This window comes from Grus americana, chromosome 4 (assembly GCF_028858705.1).
Source record: "Grus americana isolate bGruAme1 chromosome 4, bGruAme1.mat, whole genome shotgun sequence".
In the NCBI taxonomy this organism is placed as follows: Eukaryota; Metazoa; Chordata; class Aves; order Gruiformes; family Gruidae; genus Grus; species Grus americana.
The window spans coordinates 42,928,405-42,951,006 of NC_072855.1; the positions used below are offsets into that span (position 1 = coordinate 42,928,405).

Sequence of the window (22,602 nt, forward strand, 5' to 3'; positions counted from 1 at the left end):
AAGATTCGGTCTTTTCCTTTGACAAAATTTCTCTGTCAAGCCGCTAGTCCTCTGCTTCTCTCTGTTACCTGAGGAGGTAATGAGTGCAGCTTTCCTGCTGCTGTCATGGCTTAAGTAATCCAAGCACCTTGTAGCTGATGATTTAGGAAATGGGAGGTCTTGGCCCAGAGGTGCTCAAATGCTAATCTCTATAGAAATAGCTGTACTACTTTAAGGATCAATTTTCCACTTCTAATACCCTATGTTCTTACATACTTATGTAAATCTGTTTTGTGCTTGGTTATTTTCCAGTATAAAATGTCATGTTCTAAAAAAGTCTCTCTTTTATTTTTTATATTTTAATTCTCATATCAGGATAGTACTAGCTTTTTTCCCCCCAGTAATCGCAATATAAAAACCAGAATTATTTTCATCGAATTGTTTTATGTTTCTGAAGTGCTTCAAACAATATAATACAACAGAATATTTAGAGAGCAGCATATGCAAGAGTAACCATGGAAGTGAATGAACACTGTCATCAGATGATAGGGAATTAACCTTACGTAGCCCCAACCAAAACCACTTAGCAGGAACCATAAAATGAAAAATATATTCTTAATTTATTATTTTCCTTCTTATTCTGCTATTTTAATGTTAGGATAGCTAGAACTTGAAAAGCATTCTGGAAAATAGTAAATATACTGAAATCTGAAACTTAAATTTCTCAATGGAAAATTCCAAAATAAAAAAAAAAAGGTGGCTTAGGAACCAGACAAAAAAAAATCCGTGTTTTACTTTCCAGAAATCTGTGCTGGTTTTGGCTGGGATATAATTAATTTTCTTCATAGTAGCTAGTACAGGGCTATGTTTTGGATTTGTGCTGAAAAGCTGATCACATACAGATGTTTTTGTTATTGCTGAGCAGTCCTTACATGGACCTAAGGACTGTTACTAAACTGTTCTTATCTCAACCCCCCAAGTTTTCTCACTTCTACCCTTCTGATTCTCTTCCCCCCCCATCCTGCTGGAGGGAACAGTGAGCGAGCAGCTGTGTGGTGCTTAGTTGCCAGCTGGGGTTAAAAAAAAAAAAAAATCCAGTGTGTTTTACTTACACAGTCAAAATTAAATTGCATGATTAATTGTTATTTAACCAACTCAAAATTTTAACGTATTTTAAGCATCCTGTGGAAATGAAATGATTGATAGAAAGTTTCATGGCAAGAATTCTAATTTGCTGGCTGGTTCTACCATTTCAGTCTTTTTCTGAGATGCTGGTAAATGAACTAAATGTTCTTTGATAAAAAACTGTGATACTCAAATATTGAAATAGGACATATTGTTATAAACCTATGCTTTAAATCCTTGCTGAGAACACAGTTTGTCCATGTAAATTATTAAGAGTGTGGATTAGTGTAGTTCTGCTGCATCTCTCATGTATATTTCACCTATAGAAGACATCTGCTTTTACTTGGCATATTAGAAATGTCATGAACCAAAAATTCACTGTGCATTTAAATTAATAATACAGTAAATGTAATTACCTGCCATGTTTGAGAGCTGACTCCAGCACTTGAGTAGCTGTGGGGTGTAAAATAGGCAAATGGCAGTTTTAATCAGTTTGTTTTGCATTGCCTTGATTTTTGAAGATGATTTCCTGCCATGATAAACTTATCAAAATCATTAAAATGAACCAAAAATTATTATAATTTTCTGATTCTTTGTTTTGAGATAAAAACCATAATTTAAATTGTCAAGCAAAGTTTGGGAAAAGGGTTATAAGAAGTTGAAATTGGAAGAATGCCACTACTTAGAGATCTGATATGGGCTGTGTCTGATGCCCAAAATGTGCCATATGTACCTTCCATTTTGAGCAGAATGCAATTCACAGGAGCACAGAAAATGTAATTTCATGTCATATTGTGCATGACAGTGGCTAGTACCAGATGCTGAAACAGCAAGCTCTATTTTATTCTTATAACTAATTGTCAAAGAGGAACTATCTCCTTTTCTTAGTGCTTTGTTTTTACACCTTAATGAGCTTAGGGGATGGTTAGCTGCAGTGTGTCTATTTGCCTGCTTCTGCAGAAAGGAGGAATTCATATATTCTCTCCATTGTGCAGCTGCTATGTGCATCTTTCTGTTAATGGTACTCAGTCTAAGCTTTTGCTTGTAGCTGGCACTTCCTCATGGTCTCTCTTTTATATATATATATATATACACACACACACATATATATTTATGTATGTGCCTGTAAATGAGCTTATATGCTGGCTCTGAGTAGGTCACCTCAGCATCAGAGGTTGATCAGAGTAGCACTACATATAGACAAGTTAAAAGTGGATGAAAACAGCCAGGTCAGTGCACCGAATTCATGTAGTTATGTTGTTTCTGGGACCTGTGGTAGTATTACACAGTATTGTGCAGCGTAGATAAATCAAAGCAGTTAGATGGCAGGTCAGGTACCCCTAATGATTGTGCTGTGCTCCATACCCTTTGATTCAATTCCAAAAGTCTGTCTTTTAAACCAAGAGAGAGTAGTTGGAGAAGGGAACAATATTATGCTATTTCACCTGTAATGGGAGGAGAAATTAAAGGGGGGCAGGATGTCCCGAGTTAATATCTGATTCTTTATGCTGTCCTGTCAGCTGGTGCAAGCATTGGTAAAGGAAGGTGTCGTCGTAGCAAATGTAGAAATCCCACAAGTTTGAATTATGATATGTAGTCTGGGCTCAGGAGACCATTTTCATCTAGTTGTTGCAATAAGATATTTTTGAGCATACATGCCCATATATCATTAATAATTTTTTCTCCGCTTCCCTATGAAATAATCAGAAAAAAAAAATTGTTCCATTACACAAGAGAAAAGCACAAGTTTTATAAAAATGTCAGTTCATTATATATGCAAATGTATGTATAGATTGCACCTAAGTCTTTCATGGAGAGAATCAAAGTCTCAAGAGAGACTTCAGCAAAGAATGAATAAACAAATGCTTAGATGCCTCCTGTTGTACAGGCATTGATAGTTGTTGACATAATGACATGTTTCAGCCTTACTCTAAAATACAAATAGGAGTTTCACACTGTTGTTCAATTTAATAAAGTGGGCTGAAGGCTATGTCACCAAATATTATGGATTGCTGCGTAATAAAGGAAAAGTAAGTTGAACTGGAGATTTGTTTTCAAGAGTGTCACTGTGAAGCTCTGCTCACTTAGGTATGAGCTCTTCAGATTGTAGCTCCCAGTTACTTGTAGACCTGGAAAACGATCCTGATTTGGAAGTGGTAACTGTTGACAAGGGCAGCGTACATCCAATGCCTGTCCTGGTTGCCTGCCTTCTGCTTTTGTCATCTCCCAGATCTTACTTCTCTCAGCTTCTCCCAGCTTCTCTCAACACATGAAATGGTGAAAGAGTTCTGGAAGGGATATCTGCTTGCTACAAGCACACCTTTTCTTTGTCTTCTCCAGCAGCTTACTAGTGAAGATGAATAGGCCTCCTCACGGCACATCTCTATTATCTGCTTCTGCTGCTGGCCTCAGCTCTAACCACCAGTACTGCACAGCACTTCAGCCAGTCTGCTCCTAATCTGCTGCTCTTGGTGCTACACATGGTCTCTTCGGCGTTGTGTGCTTTCTCTGCCTTTGCTGTTTCTGGTCAAAGAAGCCACCCTTCCCATCACCAAGCAGCTGTACGGTTGCCTCTTTGCAGTTAGGTGCTCACGAATATGAGCTTGTAAAACTATATTCAATCAAATAAGCTTTCAGGACACTCTTGAAGCACTTTCTTTGTCAACCCTACTTCCTCTTTTCAGGCTTCAGCATAGGAAAGCAAGTTGTGTGTTCTTGCATTATCTGCCTAAATCACATCTTCAACCTGTTCTGGTGGGGCTTTCGTTACTATTTGCTTAATGAACATAGAAATGAAACTCCAAAAGACTGTCATGGGTGTCTCTGCCATATAGCCTCATCTACAGTAAGATGTGAAAATATCGGTGCTAGAACTGTTTATAGTAGTTTGCAGTAGTTTGCAAAGGATGTTTTTAATTTCTAAATATATATAATTTCATAATTGCTTTATACATCAGGGATTTATTTCTGAGGAACTTAATTGGGTTTTGAAGGCATACCTAAGTAATGAAACTGAACTTTATGAATTAAAGCGAGCTGTGGAACACATATGTTTGTATTATTTTATGTGTTTTACTTTTTTTTTTAGCATATTTCGAAAAGTTCTGTTTAGCACCAAGGAGAAAAACATTAAACAACTCTGCATTTTGTTTTTCAGTGTGCAGTGACCTGGAATTCAGGGAGGTTGCAAACAGATTGCGAGATTGGTTTAAGGCACTTCATGAAAGTGGAATTCAGAATAAGAAGACCAGGATTGTTCAAAGGCCTGAAAGAACCAGTAAGAGATTTCTACTTGTCTTATTTACTGTTCTCTTTGATACTTTTCTGTACTTTTGTATTTCCATTACTAAGACTTGCCTTATTCTCATGTGCTTTAAATAAGGACGTGTACGAAACCATAACTTTGTGCTTTTCTAAACTTAATTTCTTATTTATGGCTTAGTATTGATATGTTCTCTTTAAACTTTCAACGTTATTGGCAGGACTCTCGCTTGTGAGCATGTATGGCAGCTACCATTGTGTATTTGATAGAGCTTGATAATTAGCTGCTGTGTAAGGAGACAAACCAGAAGAAACGAGGGATTTTGAGCAACTTTTACATAGAGAAAAGTGCGTTGCTGAATGGCTAGCCCTAAGAAATAATGTACAGGAGCTGTAGTTATGTGTGACCCATCGTTGCTGGTTGATGCCACTGCAGGTACTGGTACAGAAAAACGCATGGAAAAGAAGCTTGTAAGTGAAAAGGAATTTTCAAGGATATACTTCAAATTGGAAAAGACTCAGGAGTACTAATGAAGTGGAAACAGTAGGGGGCATAATTTGGTTTTAACTCCCTCAAATATTTAAATAGATTTTTTGTTGTGGAAAGTAGTAAAGTTTTAAAATGTAATTATAAAATGGCTTATTTAAAATAGCAATTGAAGTGTGCAATAATAGTTTCAAGAGTGATGTCCTACTGTGAACAAGAGTCAAATTAGATTTCATAAGCCATAAAACTCTACCTTTCATTAATATGATGAGCAAACTATTAATTCCTCCAGAGTATGTTTCACAGAAATTGGCTACCACTGGCTGCTTACCTTAGTTCCTTCATTATTAACTTTCTAAGTATTTGGGATTCTTATTTTTTTTTTAGCTTTTGTTTGATTGTTATTTGTAGCATTACTTTTTTCTTTTTTTTAAGAAATCCATTTATTTCATTTAATTGGAAATGTCATTTCTTTGTGTGATTTTTTTCATGCTAAGGAAATATGAATAATTCTGTAAAACACCATGAATTAAAGATGATTCAGTGTTATCTGGGAATACTTCTCTTAACATTGAGAAAAAATGATTCTGAGATAAAGTGATAATACAGTAATGTCACTTTTTATTGATATTGAAAAAAACCACATGTAAAAACATATATTTCCAATTTACATTCTTGTTGGTGCCCATAATTGGCATGTGATCTGCTTCTCATCCAGTAATGAAAAAACCCCAGAAATACAGTTTGCAGATTTTAAGTAAGCATTTATTGTATAGTAATAAATAAAGCATACCTAATAATATAACTCATGTTAGCACATTGCTCAGTTAAAGATCAACTGAAACATTGCATGGAGTCCTTTTGCTTGCTCACTTTGAGGGTAGCACACTGAATAGGTGGGGTCAAAAATGCAGCACAGCTGTTTAGAAGTCTGATAGTACAGTAAAAATTCAAAAAGAAATTTGGGCAATGATAAAAGAAGCAACTGTACAGCTATTAAGTACTGCGGCATACATAAATAAAAAGTCAGTGTTTCAAGTAATTGGGTTTTATGTAATACAAGAATGTAAAGTTCATAATTAGTAATCTGAATACGGTGAAATGTAGTGCAAGCACAAAGTCCCGAGTGTGAGATTTTTCCCTTAGACATTTTCCTTGGCCTTTTTTCCTTAAGCACACATGTGGCATTGGTAAGACCTCATATCTATACTTGATATTTGTATTTGTATTATGATGTGTACGTGGATATATTATGCTCACATTTATTTTATCACTTGTTCGTTTGTTTATAGAAACATAGACTGGTTTGGTTTGGAAGGGACCTTAAAGCTCGTCTAGTTCCAAGCCCCCTGCCATGGGCAGGGACACCCTCCACTAGACCAGGTTGCCCAAAGCCCCATCCAACCTGGCCTTGAACACTTCCAGGGAGGGGGCAGCCACAACCTCTCTGGGCAACCTGTCCCAGTGCCTCACCACCCTCACAGCGAAGAATTTCTTCCTAATGTCTAATCTAAATTTACCCTCCTTCAGGTTAAAGTTTGCAAATTTTTACTTTATAATAGCAATCAAAGACTATATTTAGACTTAAGATCTAAGAGTTTAGTATGTGTGACTAAAAATGCAAGCGTCTTGTGGATTTTTGGACCTTGTCAATTTTGGACGTAGAAATTTGTTACATGATCCAAACTGGTTGGTTTGTTTTCAGACTTTGATGGTCACTTACTATAACATTAGTAACACTCGTAAGATCGAGTGGTGTCTACCTAATGTTTATTCATATCTAGTACATCCAAAATGTTTGTGTTTTGGCACTTCATGTACAATGCAGAAGATAATAACCATCTGCTTAGATTATGTAGAACAAAGCAGTTGTGAGATGTGGTGATTTTTAGAACAGATTGTTCAATTGCATGAAACACTTGGGTCTGCAAGATCTGTGAGCATGAGTTGTTCTGCAGAAAATGTTATAGTCCCATTCTGATTAGCTTCCTCCAAAGTTTTAGGGTCTATGGGATCTTTCCCACCTAACCTGAGCTAGTTAAGGAACCTTTCTAAGGCAGGTAGAGAGATGTATTTGCCTTTAGAAGCCTTCGGATGAGAGGATCTTCTCTACAAATACAGTTGTTCCAACTGAGGGGAAAAAAAGAGGTTTCTGTCCCAGTTTTCAGAATTTCCTTTTGGAAGCCTTCAAAGTCATGAAGTTCTCTCCTGTGATGATATAAAGAATTCACATGTACCTTAGGAGATATCTGAAATTTTAGGCACAAGTTAGACTGGATCTTACCCTCCCAGTTTTCTGAGGGACAGAATCAAGAGTTGATTTGGATGGCTAAGAATAGTCTTTTCAGGGCTCTTTTTCATCAGCAGGTAATGAAATATAATGTGTGTGGAAAAGTCTGGTTTTATTGTACTACTCACTTTAAATTCCCTGTGAACATGGTCCTGTCAGAAATGTTTGACTTACATTTGTAACATCGTAACAGAAATTAATCCTAAACAGCTAGAATGTTGTACAAAATATTGATTACTACACTGGTTTTAGATTTTCTGTTTCAAAGAGTTATACCGCATCAACCTTAAAATAGCGGTAGTGTTGTTATCGGAATATTGAAAAGTTTGCTATTTGTTACAGGAATACTAGGATGTAAACGTGGAAGTTTGATGATAGGCTTCGGCGTGTTTATTTTCTTTTTACGAAAACAAAGCAAATCAAATTGTAGAAAATGGTTACATATGAGACATTCAGTTTGTCCTATCTTCTTTTCTTTTTAGAAAAGTTTGTCAACGAAACCCACAGTGTTTCATAAAAACATATGAACAGTAACTATTTAGTGGCTAGTGTTTTAGTACTGTGGTCAGTTACTCAAATTGTAGATATCTAATTGTGAAAAGATTTTGCTTTCAAATATAAAAGATCCTATTTGCTCAATATTTACTCGATTTTATAAATAGCCAATATTTACTTGATTGAATTAATTTGACAGGCTACTGCAAAAAGTCAGTCTATCTATAGACAGAAAGTGATCAAATGAATATTTGATCCCAGCCAAAACCAGGACAACGTTCAGTAGTAGTTTTCTTTAATTTGTGGATTTGGAGATGCAAAAATTGTTTAAAAACTGCTGTCATTAATCCATTTATATTTTTTTTCCAGTAGGTAAATTTCCGAACTTCAAATTTTTTTATTTTTATTTTTATTTTTTTTCAGGCAGCAAAAAATATACTGCATCTTATGAGAAATTAACACGTCTGTGGTTTAGTAGAAATTAGGTCACTATGTCCCTATAAACATACAAAGAAACAAAAGTAATGATAAGCATTGAAAATAGTAATGTCCTTTCTAATACTATTAAGAAATTCTTAAAACTGTTCTTCAAGAGCTAAGCTCATGAGTAGTATCCTTAATGAAATCCCTCAAAGTCAGTCTCCAGAGTCATAGTAGGTTCGAGACATCAGGCACATTCATTTTTAAGTATACCAGGGAGTCCAGCCCCTATTTTGGGGGTGTCTGAGAGCTACACCTAGAAATAAATCTTGCAAAGAACTTCTTAATCATGTATAATGACCTTGTACTTAGCACATGACACTTAGTGATCTGTACAGAACAGCAGCTATGACAAAAAGCCACCTGAATGCAACTTCCCTTTCAGGGTCCTAATTATTCTAGCAGATCCGTGGAGCTGCTCATTATCCTTGGGGAGTTAAAAATGTGTTTTGGCACCCTTTCCCCTAGGCTGTCCTTTATTCTTGTCATAGAGTTCCTTCCTTGCTGAAAAACCATTCTTCATTTAAAAAAAGCAATTTGTGACATCCTTTCTGGTTGTCTGTTTGCATTTAGGATTTTTCATATTGCAGTCTCTCTGGTGGCACTTGGGATGGGATTTTTTAAAAGGCTTGGACATAGGCCTTCTGACCAAGGTAGATGTGGTACAAGTTTATAGTGCCTTGCTGGTGCTTTTCAGGGTTGTTCCAGCTATCAAATAGTCCACATTTATCCATACAATCATTAATATTATTTCTAAAAAAACCAAATAGTGTTTAAGTTGTTCTGCTAGAGCCATCAGTTTGCTGATAACAAGTTAAAAATGTCAGGTTCCTACACTGTTGTGTTTTTACGAGAGTTACATAATTTTGTTTAACTGACACTTTTTTTTTTCCTCAAAGCTGTATCTTATTATTAATGCAAACTAGAATATTTCAAATAATTAATAGGGTTTTATTTCCAAAATCCCTTTTGTGTCCAGATGTATTCAGATTGCATACATCTAGAAGCTTCATTACTATAAATGCTATATAAACACTTAAATCTTGTCCTCATGCCATGTATGGTCTAAATAGATGACACAAAAAGGAAAAGGATACTTTATCCTCATACTACTTGAAAAATTAAGTGAGATTTTATGTACCCGTTTCAAGTCTTTTAAAATATTTATTCAATTTCTGTATTAACTTTGTGTGATAAAACTCTAGGGAACTAATGCATCAAATGCAAAGCACAAAAAATACTGTAGTCCCACAAATATTTCTGCTAACAGGCAGTCTATTTCTGAAGAATACTTGTGTGCCTTGTCATGTTAGAAGATGAAAGACCAGAAGCCAAAGGTAATAGGGAATCTTCTTATGGCTTGGGAATAATATGATTATTTGGAGTCTAATACAGTGATAATTTTGAAAATAACAGAAAAATACAAGAAGTCTGAAAGAAAATTACTTATAATTGGCTTGTCTAGAGTCTAGCATGATGAGATATTATTACGGTAAAATTGCCAAATACACTTACAAACTTGCAGCAGGAAAAGACCAATTTTGTATAGAAAAGTGTAAATAAAAGTAATAATTTCAGATCTTTGCTTGGAGGATTTACTTCATTCTGACTGTGCTAAGTTCCTTATTGATGAAGAGACACAGCTGACGTTATGCAGAGATAAATTGAATTTTCCTGATCTTCATTGCTGAAGCATATTTGGAAACCCTGGTGTACAGACAGAACTGGTAGCAGTTTTGCTTACTCTTGTCAGTACTCTCCCAAACAGTTATAGGAGATAAAAAGAACTGCAGTTTTAAACATTGTTTTTGATGTCTTGAAAATAGAGTGCCTGAGAATTTGGTTACTCCCTGAGATTTGTCTCAGAAAACGTCCTGTAAACTGTACTGCAAAGTTGCACAAGCTGGCAACCTGAACCATACTTCTAGTTTCCTAGAAAGAAAAGGTTCTTCTAATGACTTTCTGCATGAGTCAGGTTAGTGTAAGCTCAGGCATTTTTAAAGCAAGAGTTTAGAAGAAGAAATCCAGCCTAGAAGTAATTCTGAGGAGGACTTTTAAATTAATCCATCTTTACTTAAAATTAAGACTTTGAATGAACTAAATTACTATTGTTGACTGAAGTTTGTTTTGACTCAATCTTTTGTACAGAATTATCCTTTGTCCTGGTTCTGTCCTTGCCAGAACCAGGACATCCTTATACACAATGAAACACATATAGATGTTAATTGTAGCATTTTATTTTATTTCTCACTCCTCAAGTATCTTCTGCTTTTCCTTAACAGTCACTCCTATTAACAAAACGGTCAGTCTGGTTTCCCACAGAATGCATTTCATCTGAGCTGTCAATCTATTAGCAAACTGGTAGCCTCCAGCAACAGAATTCATCTTTTTTTTTTTTTTTTCCCCACCTCCACATAAAATTCTCCAAACAGTTGTCGGAAAAGGAGAGACTTCAGGATGCAAACTTTCACGGGTGTTTAAGGGATGTTGCAGCTGTGCTTCATTTATTTCCCTTGTACCTTTTGTTTTCATATGAGAGCCAGTTGTGCTAGGTTTATCACGAAACCTTTGGTACCTTCCCCGTGTCTTGCCCTAACCCAGGCTCCACTCCTATCTGTGTAATCATAGTGAGGAGGAATATATTACAACTTTAGACAGGTGACAGAGAATATTATGTCTAATGCTATCTCCTTCTTGGGCTAGTATGGAGCCAAATGAGTCTCACCTTAATCAGTCCTTTTATGAACAGCAAATATGACAGAAAGCTTTCATGTCTGCTTAGTCCTCTCTTTTGTTTAGTCATTCCTGCTCGGGTTCTGTCCTGATAAAACTACATTAGGAAAGAAAACTTGTTCCCAGCTTGTGCATGGTAGGCCTCAGCTGCAAGATGCTGTTAGCTGAAGATTTTCCGATAGCCAAAGTATTAGACAAATCCATCACAAGAGAAAACTTTCTTGCTGTGCAGCTTGCATGCTGAACAAGTAAAAGCCGTGGTCTAGATGGCAGTCATGACTCCAGCAGAGTGCGTGTGTGTTGGTTCACATGTATGATTTGTCAGTGTCTTTTATTGTACTGGACAGTGTACAGGTATTGGAAAGAATTGTGCAGTTTACTTCTCTTGGCATATTAGATAAACAATTTTTATATAATGCAATATGTGAGCCATATCTATGTATGCTGTTCTGATTTCCACATAATGTCAAAAGCTATCTTCCTCGATGTACACAAGGATTTATTACTTACGAGCTTAATAAGTAGGCAAACAACAGTTTTACCTTGAAAAGCAGATTATATTTACTAAGAGTTGAAATTCTCCCCTGAGAAATAATCATAAACACAGGAGCATTTCTGTTGGCTCCTTTTGAGGAAAAGTTTTGAATGCTAGTATGTAAGCTGTGGAGGAGGGGTATATTTCTCAATACTGTTTCCCTTGGGATTGTTTTGGCTGAGGAAAAGAGCTTAAACTGGTACTTCACATTTTTCTAGACAATGTTCAGAAATAGCTGCATAAAAGCTCATTTCATTATGGTATATGGAAATAGATTTCAAATAAGTGGTTAAAAGGAGAGAAAGAGAAAATCTTTCATAATTTAGACGTTGGAGCAGCAATTTTTGCTCTTCTCAGTATAATGTCCTGGTACTTAATTATCAAGAATAAATTACTATTCTTCAACTATACTTTCCCCCTTTATTTTTTTTTCTTTTTACTTTGTGTCAAAACTGTGAAAAAAGTGTAAGAATAGCATTCCGGCTGACTCTCAAAGTGATAATATATGTAATCTGTGATTTGGGCAATTCATTTCCTAGTTCTAGGTCACCTGGTGATTTTGTGATTCTTAATTCTGTATCACCTGACCCCCTCGTGTCAAACCATGTTAGCAGAGGTTAAACTCTAGGTATGTATTTAAGTGCTTTCCTGACTCTCAAGTATATCACCTTCAAGAGTGATGCCTGTATTATTTTATCCATATTATAGTAGAGGAAGAAGGTCATTGCAGAGAGAAAACACTTCTGATAATCTTAAGTGTGGACAGTTCCTTAAAGGTTCTTTGAAGTTGAACCAAGAATTTTACTTTACCACAGTCAGCTCTTAAAGGGTTATGATGTGAAGGTGGAACTGATGATCTTTATGTGGTGTAGCAGTTCTGCAGGAGGACGAGTGATCCATTTTGGATCAAACAAAGCTGCTTCTGTCTCTGTCAACATTTGCCTGGCTTACCTCTGAAATACTTTAGCCATTTTTATTTATTTCACCTAAACTAATATTTGACATAGATTTGAGATGTTTCTACACTATACTGATGGTTGTGAAAGAGTTTGGCTTGGTAAAACAAGCCGAATAAAATAAAAAAGTCACATCCCTTCTTGGTTTTTCTATTTAAAACACTAAAACTGTAAATACCAGAGAAGAGAAGGAACTAAAAAAATAGTAAAACCAACAACAAATATACCTGGACTGTAAATAAAAACACAAACTACTCCAGAAGCAAACTCTGAAAAAAAGTAACGTAAACTACTTTCAAGATAATGCTTGATCAGTTTTTGAAATTATTGCATCAAACAGTTATTTAGTAGAAAGCTAGATCCCATGACCAACAGTGCTTTTTCTCCAGTATATGATGCTATTTTAATAGGTAGGTTATGACAGATTTAATATATGTAAGCTTTATTTTTCAGGCTTGGAAATGAAGTTTCTTATATGAAATGTTATTGTTTGAAGTAGGTTTATGGATTCTGATGTGCCAGTTATAATATATTCTTGTTTACTAAGAAGTGTATATCATAAATACCAGACTTCAAACTCTGTATTTAAATATTAAACTGTAGTTGTATTGAACTTTAACTGGATTTATAGAAAATATTAGACCATAATGACATTTTTCTGGTGTTTTCCTGTTGATATCAGTGGTTTTTAATAAAATCATGTGGTTTTTAATGATATTGCTGACTCCAATGCAAATGTTTTAATTTCAAGCTCTGTCCTTAACTATGACAAATGTAATAGATAAAAATTGAGTGGGGCATCACTGTTAGACATACTTTTTAAAAATCTAGAATCTACATAGAAGCGAGAAAAAATTGAGGAATGGGAATAGAGGATGAACTTAATTCACAGGCTAATGCTAGTTGAGGGAATCAAGAAGAAAAAAAGGGATAAAATCTTCTGCAGATATATATCATTCCAACCTTAATTTAGTGATGCATAAAACCTTTGAAATGTTTAGTGGACTTTCACTATTCTTCAGATAAATTTATTTCTTTTAGAGTAAAATTTGAAACTAACTGAGAGAAATAAAATAAGCAGGTGTTTGGGGGTTTTCCACTTTTCCTTTGTAGAGTTTATTAAATATATAACACTAGCTTCTAGTGTCCTAAAACAAAAGGTACTTAATGGTGTGAGCTTTTACAGCATGGACCACAAATGCTAATTTAAAAATACTTCTTCCCAAGCTTGAAAGTGACGCCTCTTTCAATAAACTTATGCTTAAAATCCACATGCAAGTGTGTTATCTACAATTATCTACTTTGGCCCACAAGACCCATCCCTGAATACACCTTTAAACCGGCTTTTATCTTATATTCCCCTCTGGCTGGCATCTTACTCGTTAAAATCTGTGTCCTCATGGTTGCTCTTTTTCTACAACTTGTCTTACAGTTTGGTGAGCTGGCCAGAATGCCAAATTCAGAAAAATTGTGTGAGCACAAGAATAATTCCTCCCTTCATGCAGGTACACAAAAGGCAGGATAGGAAACAGTATCTTTCACATGGACGCCTTTCTGAGCCCAAGGTCTTGAGAAGGGTCTCTAGCTAAAAGCAGAACTAGCAGAGGAAAGAGAAGTATCTGGGAAGTGTTGAGTGGCCTTCAGGAACAGAGCCTTAGAGGTAAATAATGTTATACTGAACATTCATCCTTAGACAAAATGTTTTAAGGTGGAGGAACCTTCTAGAATTTTTCAAATGGGAAACACCTGCTAAATAATTTTGATGTCTTTTACAGATAAAGTTGAATAACACATCTACTATATATACTTATTCATTCAATTGAGTCCTGTCTGTCTCTGCTCTTCCTAATCCACAAAAAAAATAAAGCTTTTTGTCTTGATGTTTTATCAGGGGCTGGAGAGGAAGGAAGACAGAGTCTGTTGATTGAATACCTGGCTATGTTTTTAAATTGTGTTAAACACCTCAAAAGTATTATAAATATCAAATGATTTGCTTTTTTCTTTTCTTTCTGTCAAGCAGAAATAATAATGAATGTGATAGAACAACAGGGAGGAAGAAGTAGTGAGACTTCTCTGATAAAAAGTCATAGTTAATTAAGGATTTCTGGGGAAGGGGATTTTATGTGGTTGTCTGGCTTCTACAGGGGCATTTTGGTGCTATCAGCTTTCTTCTTTTCCTTTCTGAAATGATCGTTCTACCATAGCATGGACATTTCCACATACATATATATCTAAAGGAAAATCTACTGATTTCTAAATCTGATTACTGAGTTATCCAAGTTGATCTGTTTTAGCAGTATAGAAACACTTTTCAGATTTCTTTATTGTTTTCAGAACAACAACTAGGGCAGGCAGGCTCGATTTTAACAGCAGTAGAAACTGGGAATTCCTGTGTGCTCTCATGTCAACTTTTTTATAGCCATATTCACCAATCTCATTTTTTCAGTGCTCAGTTTTAGCTTAAGAGTTTTTAGAAGAATAGTATTCAGTAGCACTAAATCTCATTCTGTATTAGGATGTATGCTCAACTGCCTGGCCACATGCACCATAAGCCTGTGGTACAACCCGTAGCACATGAACAGGGAAAAACGTGTGTGTGTACCAAATGCAGCTCACATCATCTACGTAGGCAAGAGGCCTGACGGTTTCTGAATTTCTCATCCATATGCAAGTCTGCATGTACTTTACAGTTGGTACAGGAAAAGCAAACATGAGGTCTAAGCTCTGGCTGCAGGAATAATTAACTCTGCCTGTTCCCGATGGCCCTTTTTCCAAGCAACAATTTAGGAAGATGCAAGACGTATTAGTAGGTCTGAAACTGGCAGTTGGCTGCTCTTAGCAGTCATTTTTTCCATGGCCTACTCCAAGATGTGAAGTACATCAGGTAAAGATAAAATAACATAACTTTCAAGGTGTTGCTAGGCTGAGTATTGTGTTCCTTTTTCATTGAATTGAGTATATGTTATAGGAAGAAAAAAAAGGTCTCCTCTTAGTTCTGTAAACAATGCAAACCACTTAAGCTTCACTCTCCTGATTTATAATATCTCTAAAATTCCTCAACAGAACTATTTTCCAGGAAATCACTGTACATCATTTATTACTGTACATAATGTGTATGCTATATGTATGATGTTTGACAAGAAAACTCATATTTCTAAATGGTTTGAGACTGATGGTGGGATTAATTTTTTTAGCAGGTTCATTTAATGATTTTTTAAAATGAAGCTGACTTTCAATTTATACATAGGATTTCAATAGCATACAGTGTTTATGTACTGTATGTATGTACCACTGGAGCAATTTCCATGATGCAGTATTCTTTTGTGGTGGCTGAGCTCAGCAGCTGTTGTATCTTTCCTGCTATGTGATTTTTTAATTTTTATTTTTTTTTTGCCTCTTAGGATTTGATACCAGCATTTTGCCAATTTGCAAAGACTCCCTTGGCTGGATGTTTAACAGGCTTGATACGAACTATGACTTGTTGTTGGACCAGTCAGAACTTGGAAGCATTTACCTTGACAAGAATGAGCCATGCACCAGGGCGTTCTTCAATTCTTGTGACACATACAAGGACAGTTTGATATCTAACAATGAGTGGTGCTACTGCTTCCAAAGACAGCAAGGTAAAAGATGAGAACAACCTGCATATGTATATGACTGATCTTTTTGTAGTGCTTTATCTTTTTTAACATGTTAAGAAGATTACAGTGAACTACAAGCTCTTAAATGCTGTACCATGAATTTGTGTTGAGGTTTTTGACCTATTGTGAATACCTAAAATGAGGGGGGTGGGGGGGGAATGAAACAATCCCAGCTAAATGGAAAGGCTTGCTAGAAATTCAAGGATTCTAAATAAAGAGCAAAACAACAGCTAATGCTTTTACAGCAATATTGTTACTCATGCCAACTTCCAGTAAGTATGTAGAGGAAAGAGACCAAAATAAAGAACAAAATTACTTAAATTATTTCTTTCCCAATTTAATTTGCCTACATTATAAAATAAACTTTTTTATTGCTAAAGTAGGGCATCTTAATGTTCTATTTTGTGAGCCTATTAAAATAACTGAATGAACATTATGGATAAAGTTATTTCCAGTCATTTGGACCTAAAACCAATTGATTTTTACTGCCTAGATGAATCTCTTGTTAATGTCCTGATGTGATTTGGTTAAACAAATAAAAACAACCTATAAGCATTATTTTCCTGGGGATCACATAACAACTTTAATCTAGGTGAGACATCACATAAATTATGTAATCAAACTAGTTGTAATGAATCAAAGAATTTACTCATTCAATATTGACCGAAACTGGACAGAATTGTCCCTTCATTTTTCTTACTAACATGAGGGAGATTTTCAAAGGGATAAATAGCAACCAGGGTCCAAATTTCTACGGCCAGTAGAGGAGATAAGACTTATTTGGTGGAAAGTTTGCAAAGTCAGTTCAGCTGTTTTGAAAATTTTAATAACAGTTTTTAAATCTCACTTGTGCCCTTAAAACTCTCTTGATAAGTTCCCATTAGCACTCAGCATCTATGGTTTGACTCTGATTACTGTGGAAATAAAGGTTTTTATAATGCCACATATGCCAGTTGTAAATCTGAACAAAAATAAAGCTGTACTTCTGTAGATACATACTAAATAGCAGATGACTTTTCTTCGGTAACTTTGTAGTTAAAAAGTAACACTTAATCTTTCAAAACACATTGTTTTATAGTAGAACAATATTTTAGCTTTTATTTTTATAAGCATGTATGTACTGCTAACAAAATTAGTAAATGAAAAATAACCCATCTCAGAAGTAACTTAAAGTAAGGAACATAACACATTTTGTTTGGTTGCCTTTAAAATAAAAAAACCCACCAGCACAGTCATTTCAGCTTAATATATAAACACCCGTATGCTTTGGAGGGCAGCATAATTCTTTTCAGTTGTCAGAGAAAGTACAGCACCTAACATGTGGCCTAGTGTGGTCCAAGGTTCTTCTACCAATTGACTCTTCTACCAATTTCATACAGTGTGGGTACAGCACAAAGAGGGCATTAAGAAAGCGCTTGAACAGATTAGTTTCAAGCAGTTTTGCATTCTATAGCCTATAAATACTGTTTGTCTAAAATATTTGCTCAGTGTACCACTAGAACCCAAGGATGGTATCGTAAAGACTGATCTAAACACTGCTGAATTATATCAGTGGTAGCCCAAAGCTAAAAATCTGCTTCAGTAGATCTGATCCAGCTTTCAGTGACACCGATTCTCCAACATTATCAAGCTTTTCTTCCCTTTTTACCAGTGTCCTCACCATCTTGACCGTGGTGTGTGATAAGGTGCTGATTTAAAACGGATTAGATAGCTTTTGATACCACAGTGTGTTTAAGCATATAGTAAAAATATATAACCTCAACATTTTAAATGAGGTGAAATCTCAGTTTTGGCAATCCTTGCACATTAAACATGCACTCCATGCCTCCAGATTAACACTGTCGACAAAATCTGTATTCTCCTTTTTTGAAGGTGTAAGGAGAAAGAAAAGCTTATAGTCATCTTTTTTACATCTTAGTATTAGCTCTTGCACAACTATCTGAGTGCCAACTCCCTAGTGTATTAGTGACCTGTTGCATTCTTTATTCATCATTTGCAGTGTTACGCTAAACCTTGTAATATGTTCATGTTTGGTTATGTTTTACTTGATTGAGCAATCTAAATAAGAGCTTTAACTAGACCTTTGCTATCAATAGCAAAGAGATGGCTAGATAGTGAAATTCAGTGGCTTCTTTCTGATGTTTGTTAAAATAAGTTGATATTAACAGAATGCTTCATGCCATGTAGACAGCTCGCTCTATTCATGGACCTTAGTAGGTGCTTTCTGGGCAGAGCTACAGTTTTACAGCACAACTGTTGAATAACTGTGTTCAAAGTGAATATGAAATTTCATCAACAATATGCATCATATTGGGATAGAAATTCCATTGTGCTTTTTAAAAACACATAGTATTTGCTTGAGTCACTATCTGAGAAGCCCTCTTAGCTTCACAGTTCAAGACTGTCAGGATCAGACAAGTACTTGCAACTCATCTGCAATCTTTTTTTCTGCTTAAGATCTGTCATGATGCATTACAGTACGCTAGACCCATTACTGCACATTACTCACAACTTCTAGTCAATATAAGAAAGTTCTTATGAACACTTAAGTCAGATCTTTCTTGCTCAGAAATACGGTCTTTCATGTAGTAGCTGTCCCACCTTGACTAATGCTTAAACATTTACGTCTGGCTCAGTAATGCTTATTGCATTTTTATCTGGGCCTTATTCTGCTTTAAGTGTAGTTAATATTTCCAAGATACATCCAAGACACTATAATGCATTTCTGCAATACTTCAAAATCTGCACTTCGCCAGTGCTCTCTGCAAGTTTTCCTGTACGCTTTGGTTGCTATTGCCCTCTAGTTTCAACTTAGAATTCATGCAAGTGCTTCTGTGCCCATCTTCAGAACTTATTTTCCTGGTTGTTTGACACTAGCTTGAAACTGTGGTGCATATCTAAATGGTGAGGCACTTGCAGTGTTGGCTTTTTTGTATTGTGCCGTTACTTCATCATTATTACAGCCTTGGTTTTGTTGCATCACTGCTTCAGACTAGGAGAGTACCCAATTTTGCTGGGAATATTAATGCTTGGCACCTAAGTATTTCTTTGCTGCAGGCATCTGCATGGATCTATTAGTCCAGCACTTCTCTAGATGCCTTTTTCTTACAGACTTTTCTGTCTGTCAAGGCTAGAAGACATCTTTATGACTTTAAAACTAGTTCATCTTACAGAATAATGATAATTATCGTGATTCGTATTTGTTACATCAGTCTTTTCAAATTGCAGGACTTCAAATATGTTTATAAGTGGTTCTGAAGGAAGATGTAATGTGCCTTAACACAGAATTGAGGTCCCCAGAAAGATTTCTTGAAGTGCGGTATTGATGCTTCAAATCCCTAAAGTTCAAGCTTCAATTGTCCAAGAACAATTATAATACTTGATCCCAAGCACAGGCAAGGCACAACAGGACAGCCTAATCTGCAGTGGACCGTATGCCAGAAGCTAGGGTCTCTGTCAAATATTATCTACTTGATAGATGGAAAAACCACTGTTTTGTAATTGAATGTGATGGAGAATCTGTGAAAGCTGGAGGCTCACTGTGTAGGAGACAGCTTCCTGAATCTCTTAAAAATTCTAGAGATTCTTTGTCAAATCTACCAGTTTTACTGCCATTGCTCTGTTAATGTGCCTTTTTTTTGGTGAAGCAAAGCTTAATCGTACTGGCCTTGCAGCACCTCTTGACTCAACTTAATATTGATGTCTCAAGGGCCAGTATTAATAACATGGGATACTCTTGTCTACATCAGTACTTTGAGCACTGAAGAACTGTGGATGGCTGCTGCTAAGTGGTTCATGAATCACTCACAGCAATGCAGTTGTATTGTCAGAAAGACAATTCCTGCCACCTCTGTGGAAGTAGATTAAGGATGAAGATGATTAGGTCTCTTACTTGTATTCATATTATCAGAAAGACTGATGTCAGATTAATTTCTATTTCAAAGGAAGCCACCACACTTATTCTTGTAAAGGAATTTTTTCTCCTTGGCTCAAGACTCCCAAAAGTTGTCCAGTGACACTGCTTTTTTTTTTAATTGAAATAAGTTCAGAAATTTAAAAGAAGGCTTTTCCAAACTCAGGAACTAACTGGAAAATAAGGAGGGAAGCACTATGATTTGGGGAGAGAGGAAAAAGGATATACTGTGGACCAGAAGGAACTGGTTGAACTTCTAGCCTGCCATTCTCTTTGACAGTTTTAAACACCAGAGTGATTTAGTATTGTTAAGAGGTTTTGCTGCTTTTATCCTGAGAAGCAAAGCTTAAGTGTGAATCTTGAAGACCTAGCTTCTGAGAAGAAGAAAGTTTTGGGTAAGTAACTTTCTCATATTGCCTTGTTACCTTTTGGTTAGTGATATTCCTTTTTGTAATTGTACCACCAAAGATCTATAGCTGTAAATGAAGATTTTTTTTTCTTTAGGCATAGTCCATCAGTTTTACATTTCCACATGTTACTGTTCATGTGTGCAACTCTGTGTTTCTAATTTAGGATGTTTTTTTCCATAGAACAAGATAGATGTATTTTTGCTATTTCACTAGTTCTTCTCCTTCAGCATATTTCTCATCTTCTTTGAAAGACAGAATAGAATAAAATCATTTAGGTTGGAAAGGACTTTTAAGATTATCAAGTCCAACCTTTAACCTAACACTGTCAAGTCCAGCACAATCCTAGATCCTTCTAGCCTATGGTACTTGTGTGCATAAATAGTATTTTTTAGATTACTATTACTTGGAAATACCTTTGGTTTAAGAAATACTTGATCCTCAGAATGCTGTGCAATTAACTCTTTAAATAACAGGAAAGACAGAAACCTTAGTTTTGAAAGGTAATGAACATCTCATAATAGATAGTGAGCATGATCATCATCAAAACATTTCTTACAAGAAATGGAAAACTTTATATAGCCTCAGCAAATACTCAAAAACTAAATACCTAAAACCCAATACCCACCCAATGATGTCGAGTTCCAGTCTGGAAAGACATCTTTTGAAAATTTGTTCTGACACTCAGACTCCTGTGAACAGTATTTTAAAAGTAGAGCCTACTTTTAAGGTCTTCACTCTAAAAAGAATCATTATAGATTTTGTATGAAAACCTGGCCCACCAGAGTCGAGGCCACCCTAAACACTTAAAAATTTCTTTAAATGTATGGGATATGTAAATAGAATTTAAAATGTAAAGCCAAAAGAAATTAATGGCCTGCTGTCATTAAGGGGTGGTTATTGTCTTCCAGTTTCTCTGTTAGATTAGAGCTCAAGAAAAATACCAGAGGCCTATTGGTATATCTAGGTTATGCCAGCCAAGAGGCTCTGTGTTCACCAGAAATATATTTTCGAACCCCAGTTCATCTAGGCATTTATCACCAGAGTTTGAGCATTTCCACAAGAAAGGCACCTCATGTATTATAATGTATTCCTGACGTTCCTGCACTCCTTTGTGCATCCGGTGCTGCTCTCAGCTGGCTAAAGGTTTTCCTTTAGGAGGAATTCAGGAGAGGCTGCTGTGGACTGTCACCTCTTAAGTGATTTTTGCCTACCCATTGCCCTATACAGTGACTGGGTTCTGCTCTAAGTGTGTGCTTCGTCAATAAGCTAGGCCAGTCTTACTCATCTTTAAACTAGCTCAGAAGATTTTTATGTTTTTTTTCTGTTTGCATAGAAGAAAAGTAGTTTCACTATATTTCAGAAGGGAGCCTTGAGTTAATTGCATGGCAAAGATATATTCTAAATAATCAGAGTCTGCTAAAATGGAAAATGCATATAATATTCATAGAATATGAGATATCAGTGAGATGTTATCAGAATATTGTCTGGGAACAGTATAAGCTAAGGACATGTGTGAGTAAACTCAGTAATACCACTGCTGATTCAGAATGAGAAATGCCTTTGTGCTAGTGGTCTGATGTGCGCAATATCAGTGTGCAGAGATTAGTACTTTGCTGTCTTTGATTCCTTCACTTATTCCACAGTAACATACACACATTCATGTCTTATTTCCTTCCTGTTCATGGGGCATACTGTGAATTGCTTTTATAAACAGTAGAAAATTAAATGATTTAGAACTGGAGTAAGCCATAACTGAAGAATGGAAAACTGAATTTTAATACCTATTCTGCCTCTTAGAGCCATCTAAAGTTTGGCCACTGTTTTTAACTTAGTTTGCTGAACATGGGGCTTTTACCCATGAAATTCAGTTGTAAATTGTTGCACTAGAATCACAATCTTGCAGACTTCAGTGGAGAAAATTCTTATTTTCTTAGTGTAGTATGTGAAGTACAAAACTTGAACGTGACTTCTAACAAGGACAAAAGGGAGAGAATTAAAAGAGCCATCCTGTTTCTAACCAACGCATGAGGCAAGCTTCACAGTCACACTCTGGTTTCTATCGACTGATGAAATTAGGGTGTGATAGAGTTACTATTTTGGTCTAGCATTCCTCGATCCTCCAGCCTAGTGACTAGATGCTCGCTTTCAGCTACGTTAACTGGTAGTGACCTTCTGCACAAATCCATGGTCGTGCTCTAATTCATAATTCTAGAGCTGTAGTAAGGTGCAGTAATTCTTTTATTTCAGAGCTTAGAACATGCCTACTAATGCAGGATGCCTGTTTTTCTTAAGATCAG

General features: G+C 35.9%; 1 protein-coding gene across 2 annotated transcripts in view; it reads left to right on the plus strand.

The window, feature by feature from the left end:
- SPOCK3 (SPARC (osteonectin), cwcv and kazal like domains proteoglycan 3) overlaps positions 1 to 22,602 on the plus strand; it is a 212,811-nt gene that overhangs the window by 185,946 nt on the left and 4,263 nt on the right. For both annotated transcript variants that reach the window (XM_054825448.1, XM_054825449.1), the window contains 2 exons: positions 4,262 to 4,381; positions 15,743 to 15,964. In XM_054825448.1, coding sequence (XP_054681423.1) covers positions 4,262 to 4,381; positions 15,743 to 15,964 — 342 coding nt within the window. The remainder of the gene's footprint in view (positions 1 to 4,261; positions 4,382 to 15,742; positions 15,965 to 22,602) is intronic.